Source organism: Phoenix dactylifera, chromosome 8 (assembly GCF_051530095.1).
Source record: "Phoenix dactylifera cultivar Ajwa chromosome 8, Ajwa_hap1_PhDact_Kaust_v1.1, whole genome shotgun sequence".
In the NCBI taxonomy this organism is placed as follows: Eukaryota; Viridiplantae; Streptophyta; class Magnoliopsida; order Arecales; family Arecaceae; genus Phoenix; species Phoenix dactylifera.
In genome coordinates this window covers 20,301,404-20,323,993 of record NC_143197.1, presented here as the reverse complement: position 1 = coordinate 20,323,993, position 22,590 = coordinate 20,301,404, and the positions used below count along the sequence as shown (strand labels likewise).

The 22,590-nt window shown below is 40.9% G+C and overlaps 2 protein-coding genes across 2 annotated transcripts in view; both read right to left on the bottom strand.

The window, feature by feature from the left end:
- Positions 1-7,171: 7,171 nt before the first annotated feature.
- Positions 7,172-8,408, bottom strand: LOC120110104 (uncharacterized). Its single transcript, XM_089924942.1, has 3 exons — positions 7,661-8,408; positions 7,436-7,559; positions 7,172-7,339 (listed from the first exon to the last, which is right to left on the bottom strand). Exons 1-3 carry the CDS (start codon positions 8,005-8,007, stop codon positions 7,172-7,174), a joined length of 639 nt encoding a protein of 212 aa, XP_089781068.1. The 5' UTR covers positions 8,008-8,408.
- LOC120110103 (uncharacterized) overlaps positions 8,188-22,590 on the bottom strand; it is a 33,327-nt gene continuing 18,924 nt past the window's right edge. Inside the window, exons 2-6 of the mRNA XM_089924941.1 lie at positions 10,261-11,876; positions 9,576-10,116; positions 9,183-9,494; positions 8,998-9,097; positions 8,188-8,916 (exon numbers count right to left, since the gene is read on the bottom strand). Coding sequence (XP_089781067.1) covers positions 8,188-8,916; positions 8,998-9,097; positions 9,183-9,494; positions 9,576-10,116; positions 10,261-11,876 — 3,298 coding nt within the window. The remainder of the gene's footprint in view (positions 8,917-8,997; positions 9,098-9,182; positions 9,495-9,575; positions 10,117-10,260; positions 11,877-22,590) is intronic.

Here is a 22,590-nt window from a genome sequence, read left to right as displayed (position 1 = left end):
CATGTTCCTAGCACATAAGGATCAAGCATTTTCTGTTTTTAAGAAATTCCATAAAGAAGTAACCAATGCTAGAGATACCTCAGTAATAGCTATTAGAAGTGACCATGGTACCGAATTCGAAAATCAGTCATTTGATGAGTTTTGTAGTAAAAAGGAGATAATCCATAATTTTTCTGCACCTAGGACACCACAACAAAATGGAGTTGTGGAAAGAAAAAATAGAACTCTAGAGGAAATGGCTAGAACTATGTTATGTGAAAGTAACCTCCCTAAGTACTTTTGGGGAGAAGCCATTAATACTTCTTGTCATATATTAAATAGAGTTTTATTAAGACCCATTATAAAGAAAACACCTTATGAACTTTGGAAAAACAGAAAACCAAAAGTTAATTACTTTCATGTTTTTGGATGTAGGTGTTTTGTTCATAATAATGGAAAAGATAATCTAGGTAAATTTGACTCTAAATCTGATGAGGGCATATTCTTAGGTTACTCCACAACTAGTAAAGCCTATAGAGTCTTTAATAAAAGAACCCTAGTTATAGAAGAATCCATACATGTTGTGTTTGATGATTCTAGTGATTTTTCCTCTAGTAAGAAAGGTAATTTTGATGATGAGGCTGAAATTCTTGAAGAAAAGATAAATGAGATGACATTACAAGATGACAATCAAAAATTGATTGAAGATGCATCATCAAGCCAAGAGGCTATTGTGGATCATGGGCTAACTAAAGCTTGGAGGTATGCTCATGGGCATCCTAAGGAACTAATTCTAGATGATCCATCTCAACCGGTTAGGACTAGAGCATCCCTTAGAAATTTAAATAACCATCTAGCTTTTGTCTCACACTTTGAGCCCAAACACATAGAAGAAGCCGAAAATGATGTAAATTGGATAAATGCAATGCAAGAAGAATTAAACCAATTTACTAGAAACAAAGTATGGAATCTAGTTGAGAGACCTTCTGAATATCCAATTATAGGTACAAAATGGATTTATAAAAATAAACTAGATGAAAATGGAATTGTAATAAGGAATAAGGCTAGACTAGTAGCAAAGGGTTATAATCAAGAAGAAGGTATAGATTTTGATGAAACCTTTGCTCCCGTAGCTAGACTTGAGGCTATTAGATTATTACTAGCATTTGCATGCTCTAAGGACTTCAAGTTATTTCAAATAGATGTAAAAAGTGCATTTTTAAATGGGTATATTAATGAGGAGGTATATGTAGAACAACCTCCTGGTTTTGAAAATCATCAATACCCTAATCATGTTTATAAATTGAACAAAGCACTTTATGATTTGAAACAAGCACCTAGAGCATGGTATGAGAGGCTTAGCAAATTCCTACTAGAACATGAGTTCTCTAGGGGTAATGTAGATACAACACTATTTCTGAAAAAGAAAAACCAAGATATGCTACTAGTACAGATTTATGTTGATGATATCATTTTCGGTGCTACTAACAATCGCCTCTGTGAAGAATTTGCTGATTTGATGCAGAGTGAATTTGAGATGAGCATGATGGGAGAGCTGAACTACTTCCTCGGGCTTCAAATCAAACAGTCTGAAGGAGGCATCTTCATCAATCAAGCCAAATACATCAAGGAGATGCTCAAGAAGTTTGATATGGAGGGAAACAAATCAATCAGCACCCCCATGAGCTCATCATGCAAATTAGACCAAGATGAATCAGGTAAATCTGTAGATCAGAAACTGTATAGAGGTATGATAGGATCTTTATTGTATCTTACTGCAAGTAGACCTGATATTATGTTTAGTGTTTGCATGTGTGCTAGATATCAGGCTAATCCTAAGGAATCACATCTAATTGCAGTAAAGAGAATCTTTAAATACCTAATAGGAACAAAGAACATAGGGTTATGGCATTCTAAAAAATCTAGCCTAAACCTAATAGGATACACAGATTCAGACTTCGCTGGATGTAAGCTTGATAGAAAAAGTACCAGCGGGTCTTGTCAATTTCTAGGAGAAAACCTAATCTCATGGTTTAGCAAGAAACAAAACTCGGTTGCATTATCTACTGCTGAAGCTGAATATGTTGCAGCTGGAAGTTGTTGTGCTCAAATCTTGTGGATCAAACAACAATTAGAAGATTATGGCATTAAACAAGATAAAATACCTATTAACTGTGATAATACAAGTGCCATTAATCTAACTAAAAATCCAATTCAGCATTCAAGAACTAAACACATTGAGATAAGACATCACTTCATAAGAGATCATGTACTGAATGGTGATGTGACACTACAATTTGTTTGTACTGATGATCAATTAGTAGACATTTTTACAAAACCCCTAAGTGAAGAGAGGTTTAGTGTGCTTAGGAGGGGATTAGGAGTGATTGATCCATCCTAGTGGTAGTTTCTACTAGATTCGTTGATTTTGATGAGTAGATTGTGGTTAAAATAGAGTTTCTTTTCAATGATCATCAAATCAGATCATAATTTAGCGATTTTCCCTCATTCGGCACGAACATAATATGATTTTTAGGTGCGTGCCAAAGTTAGAGACGACTCGAGTAAGTTTCAGAGTCGGCTCCTGAGGGGGAGTCGACTCGCGCATTTGCGGGAGTCGACTCGAGATTGATGGCAGCAGAGGGGGAGTCGACTCGCGCATATTCTGGAGTCGACTCGAGGTCGAGTCGACTCGCGACTCAGTGGAGTCGACTCGCAGTCGGGATCCGACTTTTTAACCCTAACTTTGTCGTTTCGAAAACACTTCTATTCTCCGCCGCCACTGTTCACAAGCCCTAGAGCCGACTCCTAGGTCGTCCCCGGTCGTCCCCAAGCCTTTTCCGTCAACCTTTCACCGTCCCTTAGGGTTTTCCTCCCAATCTAGGTCCTTATGCCGCGTAAAACCGTAGTCCGAAAGAGGTCCCGACCCGAGGCCGGTCCCGAGAGGCGCTCCAAGGCTCGGCACGATCCCGCGAGGCAACAACCTCCGGCTCGTTCCCCGCCGAGGGCGGTTCCCGCGAGGCCGTGCGCCGGGAAGGCCGTCACCACCGGGAGATATGTCGATTTCGACTATCTCTCCCGGGAGGGTTTCACCATAGGTGAGAGATTGCGTGTCCAGGGCTTAGAGTATTTCCTCACATTAGATCTCCCAACTTACCCTGGATTAGTTAGAGAGTTTTACGGTACCGTCCATCGGGAAGATGGGGGTATCGAGGGCACGGTAGCCGGTGTCCCTCTGTTCATTACGGAGGATCTTATTGCCCACATCCTCTACCTTCCACAAGTAGGGGTGGCTCCCACACACCCCGAGGACAGGGTTGAGGCCCTTACGGCCATTCTAGGGCATCCACCCCAGTCACCCTTAGACGAGGTATCCGCTAGCTCACTTCCGATTGAGGTGCGGATCCTCCTGAGTATATTGTCTAGGTCCATCTTTCCTAAGACCGGGAGATTTGATTTTGTATCTGAGAGAGACCTAGCTCTCATGTTCTACATGCTTCAGGACACCCCAATCAACTTCCCCAAACTTATTTATCGATACCTGTGTGAGCCACTAGACAGACCTAGGCTCACCCTACCCTACGGTATGGTATTCACTCTGTTGTTTAGGGAGTACGAGATTCCTATCCCTGAGGGGGAACCCTTTCGCGCATTGCGATGGACTGATCGCATGCGTCCGGGGACCCTACACAGGATGGGGTTTCGGAAGATAGAGGGGATATGGGTTAGGAAGTCCTCCATCACCACACAGACCACCAGACACTCCCCTAGTCCTGAGCCAGATTCTGACTATCCTGACTTACCGGACTTTCCATCCACTTCTGCTCCTACCACCTCCGCCGGACCCTCCTCCTCGGCTCCACCACCCATAGAGGTCCGCATCGCTCCTGAGCAGCTCCAGGAGCTGCGGCAGGAGATAGTCCGAGATCTGCGGGATGATCTGCTTCGGGAGCTCCGAGGTTCAGTGCCTGCTCCCTCTCCCGCTCCCTCTTCAGCGTTGGTCCCTTCCCTGACGGCCGTGACTGACATGACGGCTCATGTGCGGGAAGAGATCTACAACATGAGGACTTTGCTCCAGGCTCAGTTCCATAGCCTGAGTGAGGTCACGAGCACCACTCGACAGATGCGGGATGACATAGGACGTGACATGCACACCACTACCGAGGGGGCCGAGCGCTTGTCGAATGTGCTCATCGACAAGCTGGACGCACTTCAGACGTCGGTGACTGAGCTCTCCACTACACATAGCAGAGCCACTTCGTCGATTATCACTCAGCTCGGGCATGTTACAGATGCAGTCACCCTCCTCATGGAGCAGAGCAGATTGAGAGGAGGAGCCACATCCTCGAGAGGAGGAGCCACATCCTCGAGAGGAGGAGATACATCTTCGAGAGGAGGAGCTACATCCTCGAGGAGACCATAGCTGTTTTTTGTGTTTTGTTTTGACATGTATTGTTTTTGCTTTACTTATTGTATTCTCAAATGTATTTACATACAAATCAATACAATGAGTAGCCATATCTTCTTCAATTCTGTGCCATTTGATCTATGATTGATTGTGTGTGCTTACCTCCTTTTTGATACGATGACAAAAAGGGGGAGAAATATGTATAAAATATGTAAAAGGAATCAATGAAAATCAATATAAAAAAAAAGAAAAACTTTTAAAACACACAAAAATTTGTTCTAAGTGGATTTGGTACCTCGAGGCTCATTATCTCTCTTTTGGGGCTCCTAATGGAGTAATCTCCAGAATCTATTCAAGGGATATTCGGAGATTAGCTGAATCCTACTCAAGAACAAATTGACAGATTTTCCCTCTAAAAACCAAAAATTTAAAAGTCAAAAATTCTTATGAATCAAAACAAAGTAGATTGCATATGTTGAGGGGGAGAATCTGAATTTTAAGCAAGCTAAATCATTAAAGATATATAAGCCAAACAATTGATTGCATGATATGAAGGCTTATATAATTCCAAATGAAAGGGGGAGCTTTAACTCCGAAATTTATTGTTCACACCTTTCAAACTTGGATAAATTAAATTACCAGACATCTAAATTTATTTATGGATTTTACTTCCTTGTTTATAGAGCAATTCACTTTACATATACTCAATGTTTTGTCATCATCAAAAAGGGGGAGATTGTGGAGTGATTGATTAAAACCCTATTTGATTTTGATGAGCTCAAAGCATTTGAGTATATCTCTTGTTTACTAATGAATTCAATTAAGTGTTTCAGTAAAAATCTTGTCTAAGTGTCTCTAGACTTGGTTCATAATATTTTGGATAAGTTAAGAAGTCAGCTTGAACCAAAGTCTGAGACTCGAGTCGACTCCAGAGTATCACGAGTCGACTCCAAGCGTATCAAGTTCACTGGCACGAGCTCGAGTCGACTCCGGATCAGTACGAGTCGACTCCGACTGAGAACAGACAGACGAACAGAAAGCATCAACTCAAAACCTGTCAGCGAGTCGACTCCTGAACTGCGCGAGTCGACTCCGATGTTCACCGAGTCGACTCCAGGGTAGTATGAGTCGACTCCTAGGAGTCACAGGCAGAAAAGTCAGAGAGCAGTTTTCGGGTCTGAGATTCGAGTCGACTCTAGTGGAACGCGAGTCGACTCCGATGGTTGGCAAGTCGACTCCAAAGAAAGTAAGAGTCGACTCTCAGAGGAACACAAGGAAAAAGTCAGAGAACGTTTTTCGGACTCTGAGATTCGAGTCGACTCCCGCAATACGCGAGTCGACTCCTAGAAACCGCGACCCCAAAGAAGACAGAAGACCAATCTGCTGTGTCTGAGAGCCGAGTCGACTCCTAGAAAGCTCGAGTCGACTCCAAGGCAGCGGTACACCAAAAGGGCAGAAGACTTAGTTTCGGAAACTGAGAGCCGAGTCGACTCCTAGAAAGCTCGAGTCGACTCCAAGGCAGCGGTACACCAAAAGGGCAGAAGACTTAGTTTCGGAAACTGAGAGCCGAGTCGACTCCGGGGAAGTTCGAGTCGACTCCAAGACTGGACGAGCCAAAAGACAGAAGATCGGGAGTTCGGGCTCTGAGCGCCGAGTCGACTCTCAGGACAGTCGAGTCGACTCGAGTTGGCCAAGTTGAAAATTGGCTCCGTGGACTTCATGGGATGAGCCGACTCCGAAAATGCCAAGTCAGCTCCAGAAGTTGGCGAGTCGACTCCGAGTCAAGTCGAGTCGACTCCCAGTCGAAGAAGCAACTTTAATTCAAATCCGGAACAGTTGCCGAGTCGACTCCAGAAAAGCATGAGTCGACTCCCGCTACAGCCGAGTCGACTCCTGATCGCACGAGTCGACTCCAACCCACCAACGGACATATTGTCAGGCTGTGCAGAGTGTGCAGAACGGGCAGAAAAAGGTCTCTAACGGCTAGTTTCCGTGGGGGATGGCTTAAATAGCCACAGAAGACTGTAGCAAGGCAGAAAACAACCATTCCACTCAAAGTAATCAAGCTTTCAATCTCTACAACCTGGTTTTCAACGGAAAAGAGGGAAGAGCAACATTAACTGCATCCACCTACTTCTTCCCAACATTGAAAGAGATCTCCTCCTGCATTCAAGTCGACCAGACATTCAAGAGAAGACCCGAAGTTCAAGAAGCCCTACTCTACTCCAACTCAAACGTGTTTGAGGGCTTCTAACTTCTCTTTTGTTTATATTGTTATTTATCTGCTTTTGAGAAGCTCTGTTTTTTCTGTTACTCCTTTTTACTTCCATCTTGTCTTTGCTTGGTTCAATCGGGGGATTGAATCAAGGGTATTGAGGTTGGTTGGTGAGCCGAGTGTAAAACCAACGTGTAAGGGTTCGATTGTGATCCCGGAAAAACAATCGGGTTGGTTCTAGTCGGTGAGCCTGGGAAAACCGACCGAGTTCGTTGTGAGCTCGTAAAACAACAAGTTTGGTTGTGAGCTTGGAAAACAACCGGCTGTAATCCAAGGGGTTATAGTGAATTTCCAAGTGAGACTTGGGGAGTGGACGTAGGAGCAAGGGTTAGCTCCGAACCACTATAAAACATTGTGTTTGTGATTGTTTGTCTCTCTCTATCTCTCACATTTCATTCACCGCACATAGAAACTAATTAATCATCTCGCAAAAGAATTAATTAGTTATCCACAAAAGTTTTAATAGCCAAATTATTTTAAAACCCAATTCACCCCCCCTCTTGGGTTGTCTATCTGGGCAACAGGGGTTTATCACGGGCTTTATTTAAATCTCCTTTTGCTTCCAAAAGCTTTTGGCTTCTGACCCTCCCTAATGAGGTTGTCAACCGTTGCTGACAATGCTTGTTCCAAACTTGATGCACATGATGCAATTGTCCTGGAAGAATTGTGTGTATCTCCTAACAAAAAAAAGGTCGCAAGTAATCAGACTTATTAATTGGCATGTGTAACAAGGGCAAAAGTTAATGATAAGAAATATAAATTAATTACATCACCTCAAATTTGTTCCACATTCCAACTTTAGCATGTGTAGGGACCTCCCTCCATGACAACCACGGACCATTGAAAAATTGGCGCATGATAGCAACAGCTTTGTGACTGACCTCATAATCAAGAAACCTGCAATTTAAAAAATATTCATTAGAAAATAAATTAAATACTTTAAATGCAACAAACACATAAATTCAAATTAGTGATATAAGAAAGTGATATTTTCATACATTCCTCTTGTGCACCTAACAATCACTTTTCCATTTGCATCAACAGGGGCTTTAAGGGTTGGTTCTCGGCCATTGCTTTGTCGTGGATCAATCCCAAGTTCATCATTCATCTGATCCTCATTCATTGTATCCTCATGATTTTGCACTGCACCATTCATTTCTTCATCGTTTATTTCTTCATTTGTATCCACCTCTTCAATCATGTCCCCATCAGGAATGTAATCATCATCATCATGATAATCCTCGACACGCTCAGGCAACCTAGAAGGTTGAGAAGGAACTTGAGTAGCAGCCAGTATTAAAGCTGCTTTTCCATTACCTCTTGGTTTCCCTTTTTTCTTGGCCATAACTGCACAACAATAAAAAGTTGTAGTTAGTTCACAATGTAAATGTCAACAAATCCAATCAAAGTAAAGAACAATCAGTGGACCTGTTGCTTTTCCTTTGCTCTTTCTCATGTCTGCACAATTATAATTTATAAGTCTAAAATTTGTTATATTAGCATTCACAAAGTTGCATGTTGTATTTTAATCTTCCTCAGCCTCATGCTCCTCTTCCTCGGTTTGTTCATCTTCAAAATCTTCTTCTTCATCCTCAAAGTCCTCTTCCATTTGGTTAGTTGTCAACTCAATTTCTGCTGCATCAATATCTTCTGCATCTCTGTTAACACCAACCAAAATGTCTGGATCATCAAGCTCATCTGTCATCGAGATTGGGGTAGGAATCCTGTGGTTTTCTTCTTGATAAAAATCAAAAAAATTTTCTTCTGGCACACTAGGAGTGAACCTACCTCTAGCTTTTGTCTTAATTACTGCCCACCACAATCTTCGATTCTTCTTCTTACCTGGGTAACCAGTATAGAACACCTGATGTGCTTGTTGAGCTAATACAAAAGGATCATTGGTTGGAAGTCTTAGTTTGTAATTGATCTCAACGAGGCCATGTTGAGGGTGCACTTTCATACCCTTGTCTCTATCATACCAGTCACATTTGAATAACACTACTTTATTACCAACCCCAAAATAGTCTAACTCGATAATGTCAACCAACATCCCATAATAGTCACTCTCAAAGTCATTGTAACTGCTTCCCTTAATGCACACACCACTGTTGAAGGTTCTTTTATCCTTTCTATATTCTTTAGTGTGAAATCTGTACCCATTCACAAAGTAGCCTTTATAACATTTAACTTTATTCCCAGGGCCATATGATAGGTCCTTTAAGCGCCCATCAACATGATTTTTGCTGTCATTAACCTAGCATGATAAAAATAATATCGTAAGAATAAATCAAGAGAAAGTCTAATTTATTATTATATTTATGAATTATGTACTCACATATGACCTAAACCAAGCCGGAAACTCCATTTCGCGTCGTCTTTCCAAATCTATTTGGCTTATATTTGGACAAGATTGCCGGATATAATCATCAAAATACCTACAACACAAAAGCTAGAATCACATATATTGTACTCCATATGCATTTTTAAGGATGATTATAATTAAGTACTTGTGTAACTTACTTTCCAAAAGGTTGAACCTCCTCACAATTCAGAAGAACATATAATTCAGCAGCATTAAACTCCAGAGTAGTTAAATGCCTTCCAAAAGGTTTCCCAAAAGGCCGACCTTGATGAGCAAAAATTGATAGACGATCCACGAGATCAAACTCCCCTTCGTCTTCATTACGGGGAACTTGATTTAACCTCGTTTGTATAGAAGGCTCAAAATAATGCGAACAGAAAGTTGATATTTCTTCTATGATGTAAGCCTCGACAATAGAACCTTCAATCGATGCTCGATTCTTTACCTTCTGTTTTATATCATGCATAAGCCTATAAATAAGATTAATATGTTAATTTCTCAAATTTAATAGATACAAAAAAACTATTTAATAAAATTATAGAAATTGTTACCTTTCAAAGGGGTACATCCATCTGTACTGCACGGGCCCCCCAACTTTAGCTTCATAAGCTAAATGAACAGGTAAGTGCTCCATTGAGTCAAAAAATGCAGGAGGAAATATCTTCTCAAGTTTGCAGAGAGTTACCACAATATTTTTCTCAAGAACCTCCATATCTTGGACACGCAAAGTTGTGTTGCATAAATCTCTAAAGTAACAGCTTAATTCTGTCAATGCATCCCACACTGGTGCTGGCAATACTTCACGGAATGCAATTGGAAGCAATCTCAGCATGAAAACATGACAATCGTGACTTTTTAACCCGTAAAACTTATAATCATCCAGGTTAACACACTTCGATATGTTTGAAGCATATCCATCAGGGAGTCTTAACCCTTTCACCCACTCGCAGACCTCCATTGCTTGGTCTTTGGACAATACATAGGAAGCTGGAGGCTTAACTAGCTTTCCATTAACAAATTGAATCCTCAACTTGGGACGCTTGCAATACAGCTCTAAATCTTGCCTTGCTTTCACATTATCTTTAGTCTTCCCTTTTACATCCATACAAGTGTAAAATATATTGAGAAACACATTTCAAACAATATGCATGACATCTAAATTGTGTCGAATAAGTAGTGTATGCCAATAGGGCAACTCCCAAAATATGCTCCTTTTCACCCAATTATGATCTTTACCGAATCCAGGAATGGTGTGCTTAGGAGCTTTCGAACCAAAAGTTACATTAGGCAAGGCAGAGACCCTATTTTTCAACTCCTCACCAGACACTCGAGGAGGTGGGGGGTCTGTCTCTATTCTACCATTGAAGAAACCATCAACTTGGTATCTGTATGCATGGTCCATGGGCAAGAATTGACGATGGCAGTCAAAAAAAGAAGTCTTCCCACCATGTTGTAGTGTAAAAGTTTTTGAGTTCTCCATACAATACGGGCATGCCAACTTTCCATGTGTACTCCATCCTGAAAGCATGCCATATGCAGAAAAATCGTTGATAGTCCACAATAAAGCTGCCTTCATTTGAAAATTCTCTTTTCTAAAAATGTCATAAGTGGTGACCCCTACTTCCCACAATATTTTAAGTTCATCAATCAAAGGCCTAAGCAAGACATCGATACTTTTGCCGGGGCTCTTAGGTCCAGAAATGACTAAACTTAGAAAAATGTAGGGTCGTTTCATACATATTGATGGTGGAAGATTGTAAACTGTTACGAAAACTGGCCAACAGGAATAAGGACGAGCTGATTGGCTAAAAGGGTTAAAACCATCTGTACATAACCCAAGTCTCAAATTACGAGGCTCGGTAGAAAAGGATGGATGAATGCGGTCAAAGTGCTTCCAAGCCTCCCCACAAGCAGGATGCACCATCTCATCTGAATCACCTCCCTTTACATGCCATGACATGTTTTCAGCCGTTCTGCTTGACATAAAAAGCCTCTGAAGTCTTGGTGTTATTGGAAGATATCGCAACCTTCTATAAGGAACATCTTTTCTCCTACCACCACCATCATTTCTTCTGATTTTATATCGAGGATGACCACAAATAGTACACTCAATCAAATTCTCTGTTTCCTTATAGAATAGCATACAATTATTCTCACAAACATCAATACTTGTATACTCCAACCCCAACTTCCAAAGCATCTTCTTTGATTGATAGAAATCAAGGGGCAGCTTCTCACTTTCCAGCAACATATTCTTCACTATTTTCATGATTCGATCATAGCAAGATATACTCATATTAAATTCAGACTTGCAATTTAATAATTGAGTAATAGCAGATAACTTAGAGTATTTTTTACACCCTTCCCATAAAGGTACTTCTGCATCTTTCAACAAAGAATAAAAATCTGCAGCATCCTTATTTGGCTCTTCCTCATGATTAACTTCAAGTGCACTACTCAAATGGAGTTCCTCTTCTGGACCCATAGCTTCCATCACCATGGTTCTATATTGCTGACCATGTTCACAACCAACATCCATTGATGTGGATGCTTCTACTGCACTTGTACTTACAGGAGCAACTGCACCAAGTAACTCCCCATGTGCAAACCATGTTGAATACCCCGGTGTAAACCCCTTTCTCAACAGATGAACATTGACCGTATCACGGTTAAGAAATTTCTGGTTGTCACATCTCATACAAGGGCATCTAATCTTATCACCACTACAATACTCTAACTGAGTAAATGCAAACTCAAGGAACCCTTTAACTCCATCACAGAACTCAGCTCTTATATAACCATTTTCACTAAGTCGGTGGTACATCCAATTACGATCAACTGACATAGTTCCTCTAGAAATCAAAAAAATAAAACAACATTAGAAAGCCTAGAAAATATTAAAAATCGGGCCATTAAAAAACACGAAAGGCAAGATCATAAAAAATGTAAAAGAAACAAAAACTGGTATGATATTTATGAAGATGAGAAGTTATCATAAGAATGACAAAAATAAGTCATTCAATCTTGTCCTAGCATCATTGACATTAAAAAAGCATTCAATCTTTATAAAAAGCTGAACATAACGAATTAATCTTTACAAGTTATCTCTTCATTCATCTAATACCAGCAATATTCAAAAAGCATTTAATCTTTACAAAGACAAGGAATACAAGTCAAATCATCCAAATTTACATATGGAATACTATCTGCTTCACATAGAACAAATGTCAATATACATGATCGCCTCTGATGCTAGGAAAGCATGGCACTTCTTAGCAAGCTTTTTTGACCACCTTCTTGATTGCACACTAGAAATAAGTCACAACCATGAAGCAACACCATTTTCCACCACTTTCCATTTTTCCTTGCAGATGAACAATGATTGTAAAAATGAATAACATGACGAAGAAATTAAAATCCATGAACTTTACAGAGTCAAGTTAAAGTTTTGAGAAAATTTTCAAAAATGTAAACCAATGTCATAAGAATCATGACTGGCATGCTTTGAAGTACTATTCAACAATTATGAAAATAAATTTTGCAAGTTGATGAAGAATCAATAATTGATACTCTTTTTTAAGTATTAGATCTCTAATGGGCCCAAGTTTGGTGCTTGACGAATGATATTCATAGGAAAGCTCAAATATATCACAATACACAAAGATTAGATTTCCTACAAAGGTCCAAGTAAATAAAATACATTCAATTATATTACATTAAATTAGAGGTTACTGTAGATTCAAATTTAGGAGGAAAAAAAATTGCACCAATGATACACAACTCTTCCCTTAATATTTTCACATGAACAATAAAAAAATGGAGATTAATCATTGAGAGCTAATAGTATCGGACCATTGGAACCACAATATCTGATGTTGAAACTCTTGAAACAAAGTACTACTATAATCCTTGGCAGCTGGAAACACAAGCCTTTAGTCAATGATTTCATCAGTTTTTCAGTTGAAGTTGTTTCAAAGAGTGAGATCTGTTTATTTAGAAGAACCCCCAAGAACATATATTCTCTAAATCCTGGCTGCTTCATATTTCTCAAAAAGAAAAAAGGGAAGAAAAAAAAAGAAATAGTTGCTGCTCCATGTCACAACATGAGATTTTGCGGTTCCAAACTTAACAGACACTATTAATCAAAAAATTCGTCTGCTAAAACGAAACATCAACAGGGAATTAAGGGAAACAAACCCTGCTTCACCACAGCATCTCAAAAACCCTGCTTCACCACAGCATCTCAGAAAGGAGATTAAAATGTATACATTTACATCCACATTTGGAATCTTGGATCATGTATATAATGACTGGATGAAGATGAACACAAAGAGATGTAAACACAGGATCATGTATATAATCGAAAGGCACGGCGATCAAGCGCGGCGCCAGATCCACAGGGGGAGACCCTCGGTAGGTTCCTTCCCCCTTCCTCTTCCTCTTCTTCGTTTCTTTTATTTTGTTATCATGGGGTAAAAGGAAATGGGGTTAGGGTTTACCTCCGGGAAGAACCGGTTCTGAAAACCCTAGCCGACGAGCAAGAAACAGGGGAGCGTCGACGGGGTGACGTAGCCGCGATGATCTCGTCCCGGGCGAGAAGGAGATGAACACAGGCGCCGAGCAAAGAGACAATGAAACCCTCGGTAGGTTAGGGTTTAACTCCGAGAAGAGATCCTAGCCGACGAGCAAGAAGGAGGGGGCGTCGACGAGGTGATGTAGCCGCAATCGGGAGGCGTGATGTTGCCGTGGTCGCCGTCGGCAAGGGGGAGCCGGAGAGGAGAGGCCGGAGGTGGAGGGGAGGAGAGGAGATAGGAAGCCGCGATGCCAAATCCCTAACCACGCCAATCTTTTAATCGAGACAAAATGCTTCGAGTCCCAGGCTCACCCTGTCACCCAGCTCCAAATCGGGACGGGACTGCAAGCCAAATTTCATATTGAATTATTTTTGGACTAAGTCGGTGTGCAAGCCAAATTTCATATTGAACTATTTTTTATCTATAAGGTTGATTGGAAGAAGGCTGATTGGACGGAACTTGCTGGAAAAAATATTTTTGAACTATAAAGCATGGTAAAAAAAATTCGAGACCTTCTTCCAAAATCCAATCCCATTGCAGGAAAGTTGCAATAGGGGTACAAATGAGTCATGGCCAACACCATGAGATTTGAAAATGAGAAGGAATTTGAGTTTTCTGGAGAGCGTTTGGAATTTGAGTTATCGAAGAAATTTGGGCGAAACGGCGGGCATACTTAGTTTCATGTTGGATTTTCCTCCTTTTATCTTTTTTTAATTTAGATTTACTCAAAAATAATATTTTTAATATTTATGGAATTAAAAATTAAATTTGGTGACGGAAATTTTTGTCAATAACCTGTCACCGCCAAAAATAATCTTTTAAAAATTTATAAATACTTGGGTTACGATATTTGTGACGGCTGAATTTGTCACTGCGGGGTTGCAATTTCGGTTATCATTTTGCTGACAGATATCCCATCACTATGATGGTTACTAAGGTTTGGCGCCCATCCTACCCGCGCATTCTGTGACCGGTCTGTCACTAATCGGTCACTAAGTTTACACCACGGTGACCAAATTTCTGGCGGTCACTAATCAGTCACAAATAGTGACTGATAACAGTCCGTCACTAATTTTCCGTCACTATACGCGTGTTTTCTGGTAGTGTGAGCATAGATCGTCATCAGCCGACTGTTCTTCATCAGACTCTTCCAAAACCATTCTTAGATAATGGTTGAAAAAAAAAGGAGGATTTACATTTTGTCCGGCTGAAGACAAAAAATTTAGCGCTCTTGGGAGGCAACCCAACATGTAAATATTATAAATAAGAAAAATACTAATAAAAATAATAATAATAAAAAATTTGCTAACATGCAGGTTTGGGGGTTTTTGGCCCCAATTGTCACTTTACCCACCCATATCAGGTAAGTTCTCCTCTATCCTATTACTGTTTTAAATTTTCTTTCACATTGAGGACAATGTTAGATTTAGGTGTGGGGGAGAGAATATTTTTGATTTTTATGCAAAAAAAAATAATAATTAAAATTAAAATTAAAAAAAATTAAAAAAAAGGGAGTTCAAATTTTTAACTCAAACTCTAATCTTTTTGGCTGTACAAACTAGGAATTGCTTTAATAATAGTTTTGAGTTAAGGAATATTATAGCAATTCTAGCTTAAGTTTTCATCCCACCTATCTTCTGCTAACATGATACAAGATGAGTTAGCACCTACACGTAAGCACATGAATAGTGGGGTATGTAAACTTACGACTAATATAGATACTTTTAATCTTCGGGATAATATAAAGTTATATGTGTGATGAACATCCTAAAAAAAAAACAAAAAAAAAGAAAAAAAAATAATAATGAGTTTATTTTAAGTCTTCTCACTGAGTAACCGGGCCTCTTGCCTGGCAAGCAGCGAGTGTTCGCGTAAAAAGGTGAGGATGATTGAGATTAAACTCTGAGTGACTAATTTGGCCTTGAAGCCTAGTTAACTTGAGTTATTAAGCCTGTTAGGATGTCTCTACATCTAGTGCCCTGAGCCATCTGGATCGGGAGTCATTGGCCTAACACTCGCTACATGGGTTAGCTAGAAAGCTTAATAAGGCTAGATATTGCACAAGTCATTCTTCTTAGCATTCAGTCTGATAAAATATATATATATATATAATAAATAAATAAATATGGGGTGTTCATTACCATTTAACTCTATAAGTCTTGAAAATTAGAGTGATCATGTTGGAAGTAAGTGAAAGCCACTCATTTATATGATACTATCTTGCACCTCACTACATTCTTGACTTGTTAGCAGATAGATAGGGAGTAATGAAACTTTAGTTAGAGTCTGCTTAAATATGATAGCAATAAGTCTTTATTGTCTTTGCAATTCTAAGTTCATACAGTAATACTTGTTCAAATTTCGAGTTAAAAATTGGAAATTCCTAACTAATGAAGTTTGTGGGTAACTTCACTGCAAACCCTCACGAGACAACACTCGTCCACTAGGGTAACCTAGGGGTTTAAAGGCTTGTTGCACGTGCTAAGTGCAATCGTGACTCCCTACGAAAATGGGTACATATATTAGTTTGTGTATTTAGCTTCAATTCTTAAAAAAAAAAAAGGAAAAAGTCATAAGTTAGACTACATCTTTTTGTGCCCTCATTTTATCATTTGCTTGTTAATTGCTAGAGACTAGCAATAAGCTAGTTGGGGGGTGTGATGAGAGCACAAAAGTGCAATCATCAGACCATTTTAATTAGTATTATAATTAATTATTAATAATAAAATTAACTAATTAACGTTGTATTTGTGTTTGAGTGCAAGTAATCCAAGAGACCCAATAACATTGGGTTTGAGCCCAATGCTCGGCAGCCCGAGCTCAACAAATTCCCCAGCTGCCATACAAGCATGAAATCCTGCGTCATCCATCAGGTCACCTACCAAGTCAGTCCCGCATCAAGGCCCCGCGATCATTTCCTTCTCGGCCATCCGCCCAGCCAATCATCAATATCCCAAATAAATCCACTCCGTCCGCATCATCAACGAGTCCTCCTAGCAAGCCACGGATCACGCCATCATCGCAGCCGTCCGTTTCAAGGAATCCCTTTAGCCGTGAAGCCAAAGGTTCAAGCCCCTCCATGCCTCCTTCCTTCCGCAACAGCCCAGCTCCTTCCCAAATCAAGCCATCCGTACCACGCCCAGCTTCATCCCGCGGTCCGTGCGATCACCAGAGACTCCAGCTCCTCCCAGCGAATCCCATTTGCAAGCGTCCCAGCAGCCTGTGAAGAAGCCCAAGATCCCGTCCGTATCCATCCTCACGACCTCCTTCTCCGTGATCGAAGCATCCCACATTAGCACCCGAGATCTTCTTCTTCAGCGCCCCAGCGTCCGTCATCAATCTCCTCCGCGATTCCTCCCAGCTCCAGCCAGGATCCACGCCGTGAATGCCTCCTCTCGTCTTCAACGCCATCATCCCGCACTGCCTCCTTTCTTCCACGTCCCAGCGCCCTGATCCAAGCCGTGAACGCCTCCTTCCAGCTCCTCCGCCGCCAGGCATCACGTCCGAGCCGCAATGATCCAAGGCGCCATCCACGGATCGATTCCTCCCAGCACCGATTTGCGGCTGCCCGTTTCAAAGATCCATAGCTTCATCCCGTGCGGAAACCAGGGAGAAGAAAGGATCCCACACCCGCTTCCAATCCGGCGTCCACAGAGCTTCCGGTGATTCCGCATCTCTTCCAGATTTGAAATCCCAAGCGTCTGCATCCACGGATCACGCCGGCCGATCCACCTCCCTGAGATCCCGCTTCCGTTTCTCCTCCTCTCCATGCTGTGGCGATCTATAAAAAGGGGAGAACGAGAGGAGGAGGGGAGCTCTCGGCGAGTGGTCGGCGGGTCCAAGGGCGGCGCTCGGTTGGGGCCATGAAACAGGGGAGAGGGGAGGCCATCGGTTGGGCCAAAAACAGGGGAGCTCTGTTTTGAAGAAGAGAAGAATAAAAATTAGTATTCCACCATGGGAGAGAGAGAGAGAGAGAGAGAGAGAGAGAGAGGAAGGAGAAGTGATTTTCTTGTTTTCTTTTCTTTATTTTATTTGTAAAATAGGAGGAGTATTAGGCCTCTAATCTCTACTTTTATTTGTAATCAGTTTTCTTTTTATGAAATCTAGCAAAATTTTTTCATGCAATCCCTGTTCTAGGTTCAAGTTAATTTCTGTTTTCTTTTTATGAAATCTTTTAATTTTTCTTTTTATGCAATCCATTAATTTTTCTGTTATGCAATTCATATTTTAGGTTAAGTTTAATTCCTGCAGTTTGTTTTATGCATTCAAGAATTCTCGTTTTAGTTGCAATATATGAAATCTTCTTTCATGCAGTCTATGTTCCAGGCTTCAATCTCCCTAAGCACTGTTTTCATCCATTTTAATTTATGCAAAAATTCTTCTTTAATTAATTAAATAAATGCTTTTCGAATTTAAGTAACTGTCTTTCTATTAATTTCAATTAGAAAATATTCAACATCCTCATAACAATATTTTTCTTTAGTTATTCGAAACTCGATTTTGAATCCGAGTGAACGTTCTAATTTTTATGTAACTCCAACTGCCTCCCTGTGGATCGACCTCTTACTACCACTATTCTTCGAGTAGGAAAGGTAAGAGTAAAAATTTAAATTTAACTTTTGTTCGTCGGTTCTAACAACGATATGTCTAGCATATTTTTAGGTAGGCAGGAATCGGACGAACAATTGGCTTGAGAGGAGGAAGAAGAAGGAAGAACCAAAGGAACAAGAACAAAGCCCTGCAGCCTTTTTCTTTTTCTTCCTTTTGGAACCAAGATGAAGAAGGAAGAGGGCGTCTTAGGCTTTTCTTTTTCTTCTCTTGATTGTGGCTCAAAGGAGGAAGATGGAGGAGCGTGCTCACGGCTGGAATGAGGAGAAAAACTTCTTCCTTGGCCGAAATCCCATGCTTCCCTTTTGAAATATTAAGAGATAAAGATGAGCTCCTATTTTTTAGGAGCTCATCCTTATCTCATTTTTCATGCCACCTAGGAGGGGCGTGCACCCCTCCTTTTTCTCCCACGCAATGCCCAAGAGGAGGGGCATAAGCCCATCCCTCAAGTCCATATTAATCTGCCATTAAACCAATTAAAGGGTATTTTAATTTGGGTGCATTGCATGAGCCCAATCCTAGTCAAAATAGGATTTGTATGAACCCATTTCAATTTCCTCCTTATCCTAATCTAATTAGGATTTAATTAAACCATGACTCTATTGAACTCTTCAATCCTAATCCAATTAGGAGTCATTTAATTAATTAGATTAAAATTAAAATTAATTAGGACTTAAGAAAATCCTAATCTAATTAGGACTTGTCCAAATTTCAGCCCTAAGATAATTAGGACTTTAGAAATCCTGTTCCAAGTAGGACTCTAATTTAATTTGAAATCCTAATCCAATTAGGACTCCATGAATCCCACTCCAAGTAGGACTCATGATCAAGTCCAATTAATTAAATCCAATTAATTAAATTAAATTGCAATCCGATTGCAATTATTCCTTCTTCTAACCACTAACTCTTAGCGGGTTATCCATTTATCAATCTAATTGATTATTTGTGATTCCTAATAACATTCAACCATCGGATCGGTCAATACCTCTAATGTGTGTGACCCCATAGGTTCTATTCTGACTGGTAGTGAGATATATTGCGATCTTTATCACAATATCATTGAAAACTTCTTTCAATGGGTTGAAACAATTCCAACTCAACTCACTAGGGATTATCGACCATCGAGATGATCCCTGTGAGTCTCACCATCCACCAGTGACACCTAGCAGTATGTAGTGGCTACCCAGCAGAATAGAATGATGAACCTCTAGGTGCAGTTATCGTATGATACAGTCCTTCTATCGTGGATCCCTACAGACCGGAGGTCACGGATAACTCGTCAAACCCTGTCGTCTATCATATGTCTAGATTTATTGGACTTGAGTTCGATAGTGGAAAACTCTTTCTCCACTGTATATTACTGTCCTAGCCAAGGTCTTAGAACTCAGTTTTATAAATCACATAGGATCTCTCCTCATCTATCAAGGTCGATAGATTTCATGTAAGTGCATACCCTACTCCTACAGTGAACCTACTGCAACCAATCTACACAACAAGGACCCATATGACTAGAGACCATGTATATGTGCAGTCAAACTACAATAACCTCACTGTGAATAGCCGAAGCACCGCAGGTCAAAGGACCAGTCACACTACTGCAACATCAAGCAAGTCACTGACGAGTGGATAGACATCCAAGTGACTTCTTGTCTTGATCACGCTCAGTACCCTTGTTCTCTAACAAGCACCTGCACTATCACTTCAGTGTCCCCACACTGTGGACTCGAGTCTCGTCCATCCATAAGAAAAGCGATGTGTGCACTGATCGAATCGATCACCGTCCTCGTGATGATCCATTGATCAAGAGCATTTAGAAATTAATCACCAATGATACATGGCTCAAATTATCAACTCTTGAGAATATGTATCATCATCTTATTAATTTCTTGGACGATTCATAGACACATAAACAATATGAATGAAAAGAATGCCCATTTATTATTCAATGATAATAAAATCATGTACAAATTTTATGTCCAAGAATTAATAATGTGTCAGCCAGATTGGCTTCTAGGGCATACATCTAACAATCTCCCACTTGTACTAAAGCTAATTAGCCATATATCTAAGTCCCATCTTCTCAAGGTGGGTTTCAGTCTTCTGCTGACTTAGCTGCTTAGTGAGCGGGTCTGCCACGTTGTCCGTGGAGTCTACTCTCTGCACCTCGACATATTTCTTCTCGAGGTAGTCGCGTATAAGGTGAAAGTGCCGCTCTATGTGCTTGGACTTCTGATGAGACCTTGGCTCCTTAGCAAGAGCTATGACGCCATTATTATCGCAGTAGAGTGTGATGGCATCTGATGGCATTACATCTAGCTCTGCAATGAATTTCTTGAACCAGAAGAATTCCTTTGCAGCTTCAGAGGCGGCGATATACTCAGCTTTCATGGTAGAATCAGCAATGATCGGTTGTTTGGAACTCTTCCAATTTACCGTACCACCATTGCACAAGAACACATATCCAGATGTAGACTCATCAATATCAGTCATAAAGTCTGAATCTATGTATCCTTCTACCTTTAACTCCGATGCTCCTCCAAAGACCAAGAACAAATCTTTAGTTCTTCTTAAGTACTTGATGACCCAAAGATTGATTCATAGATTGATTTTGATGATCACAAAACCTTGAAGTATAGATACTAATGTTTATGTTGCAAGGAGAAAGATATTTATTTTGCAAGGAACATAGCAAGTTGGAAGAACACAAGAAGGCCTCCAAAGCTCTCAAGTTGGAAGAAAGCTACAATTTATTGGCCCAAGCTTAAAGTTCAAAGGATTCAATTTGGAAGAGTAAAATCAAAGGAAAAATTCAAAAGAATAGTCTTCGAGTCGACTCCTGAGGATTTCGAGTCGACTCCAATGTTTACCGAGTCGACTCCGGAGAAGTTTGAGTCGACTCCTAGGAGTCACAGGCAGAAAAGTCAGAGAGCAGTTTTCGGGTCTGAGATTCGAGTCGACTCCAGTGGAACGCGAGTCGACTCCGATGGTTGGTAGGTCGACTCCAAAGAAAGCAAGAGTCGACTCTCAGCGGAACACAAGGAAAAAGTCAGAGAGCGTTTTTGGGACTCTGAGATTCGAGTCGACTCCCGCATTGCGCGAGTCGACTCCGAGACTCCGCGACCATCAACAGACAGAAAACCAAGTTACTGCCTCTGAGATTCGAGTCGACTCCCAGACAGCTCGAGTCGACTCCAAGACAGCTTCACATTAAAAAGGCAGAAGACCAAGTTTCGCAAACTGAGAGCCGAGTCGACTCCAAGGAAGTTCGAGTCGACTCCAAGACTGGACGAGCCAAAAGACAGAGGATCGGGAGTTCGGGCTCTGAGATTCGAGTCGACTCCCAGGACAGTCGAGTCGACTCGAGAGGACAAAATTCAAAATTGGATCCACGGACTTCAGTGGATGAGCCGACTCCGAAATTGCCAAGTCAGCTCCAGAAGTTGGCGAGTCGACTCCGGGTTAAGACGAGTCGACTCCCAGTCAAGGCATGCACTTTAATTCAAATTTGGAACAGTGGCCGAGTCGTCTCCAGTAAAGCACGAGCCGACTCCTGCAACAGGCGAGCCGACTCCTGATCGCGCGAGTCGACTCCGATCCCAACGGTAACATTGTCAGGAAATGCAGACTGTGTCCAACGGCTCTTTTTCTTGTCTCTAACGGCTATATTCTTGTTTCCACGCCATCTAAAGCTATAAAAACAAGAAGAGAGCTAGGGGAGAACTCATGAAAGTGGAAGAAAACATTTAGGGAAGAGATTCCAAGAAAAATCTCCCATAAGCACAATAAGGGCCATTCAAAGTGAAATAGAGAGAAGAAGAGCTTCCAAGTGTATCCCAAAGCTTCCTCTCCATCCGTGTGCTGCCGCGGTGATCCTCTACTTCGTGCCAAATCAGAAGAGGGTCAAGTAAAGAAGAAGTCGAGCTCCTCCATCTTCAAAATTCGTTTGAGGGCTTCTCTTTACTCTATTTGTTTATATTGTTATATTTGCTTGTTTAAGAAGCTTTGATTTGTTTTTATTCTTTATTTTAATATCTTGTAACTTGATTCAATCAAGGGATTGAATCAAGGGGTTAAAGGTTTGTTGGTGAGCCAAAGGGAAAACCAACGGTGTAAGGTTTGTTGGTGAGCCAAAGGGAAAACCAACGGGGTTTAGGTTTGTTGGTGAGCCGAGGGTAAAACCAACGTGTAAGGGTTCGATTGTGATCCCGGAAAAACAATCTGGGGTGGTTCTAGTCGGTGAGCCTGGGAAAACCGACCGAGTTCGTTGTGACCTCGTAAAACAACAAGTTGGGTTGTGAGCTTGTAAAACAACCGGCTGTAATCTGTAGGATTATAGTGAAATTTCCAAGAAGTCTTGGAGAGTGGATGTAGGTGCTGGGGTGCA

What these genes read in the sequence shown, in the direction of transcription:
- LOC120110104 (XM_089924942.1), bottom strand. Translation starts at nt 8,007, where the DNA reads ATGGCCAAGAAAAAAGGGAAACCAAGAGGTAATGGAAAAGCAGCTTTA. An exon ending in GTTAGGTGCACAAGAGGAAT is followed by an intron (nt 7,560 to 7,660) that starts GTATGAAAATAT and finishes TTTAAATTGCAG; the next exon opens with GTTTCTTGATTATGAGGTCA. An exon ending in GAATGTGGAACAAATTTGAG is followed by an intron (nt 7,340 to 7,435) that starts GTGATGTAATTA and finishes TTTTTTTGTTAG; the next exon opens with GAGATACACACAATTCTTCC.